The 4987-nt window shown below is 37.7% G+C and overlaps 1 protein-coding gene across 1 annotated transcript; it reads left to right on the forward strand.

The window, feature by feature from the left end:
* The first annotated feature begins 566 nt into the window (after positions 1–566).
* On the forward strand, positions 567–4756 carry LOC104959091 (E3 ubiquitin-protein ligase TTC3-like). The gene is made up of 6 exons (XM_010786945.1): positions 567–724; positions 1911–1991; positions 3227–3336; positions 3433–3559; positions 4310–4436; positions 4728–4756. Exons 1-6 carry the CDS (start codon positions 623–625, stop codon positions 4754–4756), a joined length of 576 nt encoding a protein of 191 aa, XP_010785247.1. The 5' UTR covers positions 567–622.
* Positions 4757–4987: the final 231 nt, after the last annotated feature.

Below are 4987 nucleotides of genomic sequence, written 5' to 3' on the forward strand. Positions count from 1 at the left end.
TGTAGATAGATTTTAGGAACTTCCCCTCAATTCTATTGGCTCGAACGGTTCAAAAGAGGTGTCAATCATCAAAATCGACCGAGGGGTTCCAGAGAAATGGAAAATGCACCCAAATGACCCCAGAAGTGTTTTTTTTTCTAAACCTCTAAAAAGGTCAAAGGTCACTTGTTTTGCATCAATCTTGATACAGGGTACTTATTAAATGTTATAGTTTGGATTCCTAAAGCTTTTAGTCTACTAACCTATCATTCAAGGGTGGTTTTCACTATAAGTAATCTTTTATTTTTGGACGGACACTATAATTTATATATTTTGCTTTTACTATGTTCAATCTGAATTTACTTTAAAATAAAAACATCTATATTGATTCTGATACTTCTACATCCAACTCACAGGTTTATCATTGTTTTGAGAAAAAAGATTATTAATTTAACCCTTTTAGAAGTGAAGTTATGGTCATTTGTTCTGGAAATGTCATTTTTGAGCCGGAGACCTGAAAAACAGGCTCAGGGCTCAACAGGTTAAATGAAATAACTGACCTGTGTCTCTGTGTTGTGTTTTCTGTCTTCGGAAGCTGAACGAGGGTGACAGTAAAGCAGGTGCGTGTATAGAGTTGAAAGTGATGGTGCAAGAGGCTCACAGCGCGCTGACTGACCTCCGCTGCCGCAACGCAGAGCAAGCGTTCAGAAAGGCTCTGATCATCCTGGACACCAGCACAGCCAAGGTAACAGAAGATTTAACACTTTGCACTTATGTTATTTTTTATTTTATTTTTTATTAGTCAATTTATTGAACATGTCAGAAACATATATTTTTATTTTTTATAATTATAATCATTTAACCTTTATTAGAATGATGGCATTTTTATTACTAATATCTTTGTATTTGTATTTCTGTTGTACCGATATGTTCACTTAGTTTTATGGGGCTTTATATTGTTGCATCGACTCAGTTGTCTCGGGTCTTATCTGTCGGAGAGAAATCATTATTTTTGTATTTATTTTTTTATTATCATACCTCCTTGTGTCTATCAACCTGATAAAATGTTATATTTTGTTGCATGTACCTGTAAAGCAGGGGTCGGCAACCCCTGTCACCCCTGGCACGCGTGGCACGCTAGGAATAAGTGTGCAAAATATTTAAATTATATTTTTCGGATCCTGAACGAGACCACCGGCAGAAGGAAGTCATGCACTCAACGCAGCGCAGAACTCCAGTCGACTTTCTGCTGCTTTCCTCCATGGTGAAACGATCAGGGGTGTAGCGCACTTCACACATTGCAGTACCCATAAGGAGCTGTACATGCCGCAGTTTTTGCGTGGCTGTGTCTTTAGTTGAAAGCCCAGTGGCGATCTGCTCATCCGTCATCGAAAATAATATTCTACACAGGGGCGGACTGGCCAACTGTGTGTTCTGGAGAATCACAGTATGTCCGGCCGTCAGCGAACCGAGCCGGTCGCCAGCGGGCCGTTGACGACCGGGCTTGGTTTGCTGACGACCGGCACCGCCCTTTATTTATTTAAATGTGTTTAAACGGCATCATGTAAGTTGCGCTGACAGACGACAGAGGTCCACAGCTTCCTCGCAGCGAGGCTCCCCCCGCTCTCAAGTTGTCAGTTCACGAGCGCCCGTCCCCCCGTTGACAGTTCACGAACGTCGGGACACTAATCAGATTTCTTTTTTTTTTTTTATTCATAACAAAAAGGTTGCTGACCCCTGCTGTAAAGTAACAAATAATCTGAGGGGAACGCCTTGTTTGTTTTTAACTTGTGATGTGTCATTTTGTAAAGCACAAAAGTGCTGTATAAATAAAGCTTTATAATTATTATGTGCCCTAATTCAGTTTTCCTTAATGCTGAACCACATCAAATATTAAGCCTTTTAAATATATGATTTGTTCTCCCTTGCAGGAAGTTGGTCTTTCTACGCTGGATGTTTTGTTGTTGCTGTACGGACACGCAGCAGCTCTGACCGAAATCGGCCAGCCTGAGGTAAATTAAATACATGAAGGACGATTTCCTCTAGTGCCGACATTTTGCCTTGATGAATTACTGTGAAGCAAAACTCCTCATGGATGTATTACAGGGAATAGAGCGTACATGATTAGTTGATCATAACTAAAATATTTGGCAACTGTTCTGACACTAATCACTTTTTATCCTTCGAATCCAGTCCTTTTTAAATAAGAGGATTTTCGCCTGTTTTTATCATATATCGTTGTAAACTAAATATTTGAGGGTATTTGTTTTTACTCTGGTTCAAACAAAACAAGAAATCTGAAGACTTCACGTTTGCTGTATTATTTTTTTTTTGCCTTTCGTAAATGTTAATAGATTAAGGCGAGACACTACAGGTGAATAGGGTAATTTTTTTAACTGAAAGATATCGGCTAGAAATGTCTCCAGTTAATTACTTACATTAAGACAATTGTTTTTTGTATTACAAGTTTTCTGAAATAGCATCTTTAAATATGCAAATGAGCCATAATCTCATTAAATATGCAATTGTTTTTTGTATAACCTTGCTTCGTGCAATCGACACTTATTGTCGTCTTCTATAAGAACGTTTTTTTCGCTGTTCTTTTGCCATTTTGAGATTTTAAATATCCAACGGAAAGCTAAACCAGGAAGTGTTTTGGCACACCACATGACGCATCTGAACGAATCACGTTGTCTGAAATTGACACAAGCCAATGAGATTTCGTTTCTTGGTTTAAGACCCCTTTGTACTTCCACTATTGGTTGCTGATACAAAGCAGCGGTGACGGTACTTTATGTTACGGTAGAATGCTAACTTTTGGTGAATTAAGGAGAAATCTACCGACGCAAATAGACAAACTATAGTAAAATAAACATCTAAATGTCTATTTTGTTACGTTTTCCTTCCAAAAGCCTGAAAGAAAACATGTTATGGAATCAAAATAGCTCAAAATCTCAAAATTAACCACTGCATGAAAAATGATGTTTTTGCCTGCCGTGTCTCGCCTTAACTGAGAAAAAATATTAGTAGATTGAAATATAAAGTTCTAGCCTTGATGTGGCTGTCATTATATTCAACATTTTTCATTGCCTTTATAAGGAATTATTATGACTGGACATAGAAAATAAAGTAAAAAATATGATGCCAATAACAAAGCAGAGGATATAGAATAAAAATGAAATTGAGAACTGTACGGAAATCCCTGTTGTTGCAGATTCTAATGTTTGTTTGCTTTTGTTAAAAACAGGAACTTGGAGAAGCACAAAAGCTTCTGGAAAAGATCAAATCATTTGAGGAGCGGACCTTTCAGTGTCTAGTTTACTACGCCACCGGGAGGGTGTTTCTCAAGGAGAACAGGTACGGCGGCTTCCAGTTTTCCCAGTTTTAGTTTCATTATGTCGCACCTTTTTCTGCAGTTTCAAAAATGTCCTACTCTTCCTCTTGTCCTGACAGGTTTACAGTGGCTCTGAAGCAGTTTTCAGATTCCCTGCAGACAGTCAAGAATAAAATAACGCCGGGTAAACTCACCTGGCCTTTCACCAATGAGATTGTCAAAGAAACGCAGCCGGACTATTTCAAGGTATGTCATCGTATGTTGGTGCATAAAGATGATATGACTCGAATGTGAGCATCGTTATAGCTATAAGAAGAATAATAATAACACCCACTCTGCTAACTCTGAATTTGACCAATTACAGGGTGTCCGCGGGGTCTTAAAAAGTATTAAAAGTTGATAAATCAATTAAGCGAAAATTAAGGCTATTAAACGGCATTTTCCAAGGTATTAACAAAACTGCTTTGATTGTGTAGTAAAAGCCACTTTCTATAAATTCAGATAAGTTGCAAGTATCATTAAATGTTAAGATGTTATTGCCATCTAACATTAAAGATTTACACGAATAGATATAGGAGTAGCACCTTCCATTTGATGCAATATAAATAAAAAAGACCATATCAAATAATCTGTACGAGCAAAGAATGTCAGAGTTGGGACTTCTGATTTATTGGGGTTTTTACTACTAACTTATTATTTCTGCATCAATTACGGGCTGGATCAGTTACATGGGTATGGGCGACACTCATTATTAATATACTCATCTGTTCACCTGTGTGAGGAGTGTGTGGAAGAGAGGGTCGCTCTATTTTTATTATTATTTAAGACATATATTTGTGGATGCTATAATAACTATCTTTATTAAAGCAAGATTTATTCAACGTATTTTTGGACGTCAGACTTCATTTTTGCGTCTGACAAAGTATAGCTTACACTTCTCCCTCTTTTTTGTTGGAATTCAGACATTTTGATAACATGTGTTTTCTGTTTTTTTAGGGAATGCTTGAGCAAGCTATAGAGTTGTGTACATTTCCTCCTCCGCCTGACGCCATCTGTCGACTGGAGATCTGCCTCTGCCCCATGAAGGCAGAAATCTACCTGACGGACCCAGATTTCAAGGTATGTCGCAGCCACTGGTTAGTTATTCTTCAAATTGAGCTTTCAATGTGACATAATTATTGGGAAAATACTGAATGTCCTCTTCCAACATGAGAGTAACATGATTGTAGTTCCAGTAATCCAAGATTAGATTTACAGATAGCAAATAAGCATGACTCGGACAAGATACGTCTTAGGATAGTTTGCTTGACTCTTTACTTCAACAAAAAGGTATCAAATACAAACACGTATTTCCTCAGGTCAAAAACTATGTTGCTCTGTGATTCTTACTCCTTCTCACACCCCCAATCACCAGCAGCTGCCGTCGGCTATAACGTCTCGTAAACAAAAACAGCTGCGGTCGTCTATGCAGTCAATTTCACACGGCTGGTTCAAATAAATGATATGATAGCACTAATAACAATGGATTATAATATTCAAATATATCTAACTATACTTTTTAACATATGGCTCCTACAATGATAACAAAGGTATCCCAACTGTAGCTGTGTACATGACATTACATTACATTGCATTTAGCTGACACTTTTATCCAAAGCGACTTACAAGACTTAC

Source organism: Notothenia coriiceps, unplaced genomic scaffold (assembly GCF_000735185.1).
Source record: "Notothenia coriiceps isolate Sejong01 unplaced genomic scaffold, NC01 NC01_scaffold00029858, whole genome shotgun sequence".
In the NCBI taxonomy this organism is placed as follows: domain Eukaryota; kingdom Metazoa; phylum Chordata; class Actinopteri; order Perciformes; family Nototheniidae; genus Notothenia; species Notothenia coriiceps.

What these genes read in the sequence shown, in the direction of transcription:
- LOC104959091 (XM_010786945.1), top strand. Translation starts at nt 623, where the DNA reads ATGGTGCAAGAGGCTCACAGCGCGCTGACTGACCTCCGCTGCCGCAAC. An exon ending in TGGACACCAGCACAGCCAAG is followed by an intron (nt 725 to 1,910) that starts GTAACAGAAGAT and finishes TCTCCCTTGCAG; the next exon opens with GAAGTTGGTCTTTCTACGCT. An exon ending in CGCAGCCGGACTATTTCAAG is followed by an intron (nt 3,560 to 4,309) that starts GTATGTCATCGT and finishes CTGTTTTTTTAG; the next exon opens with GGAATGCTTGAGCAAGCTAT.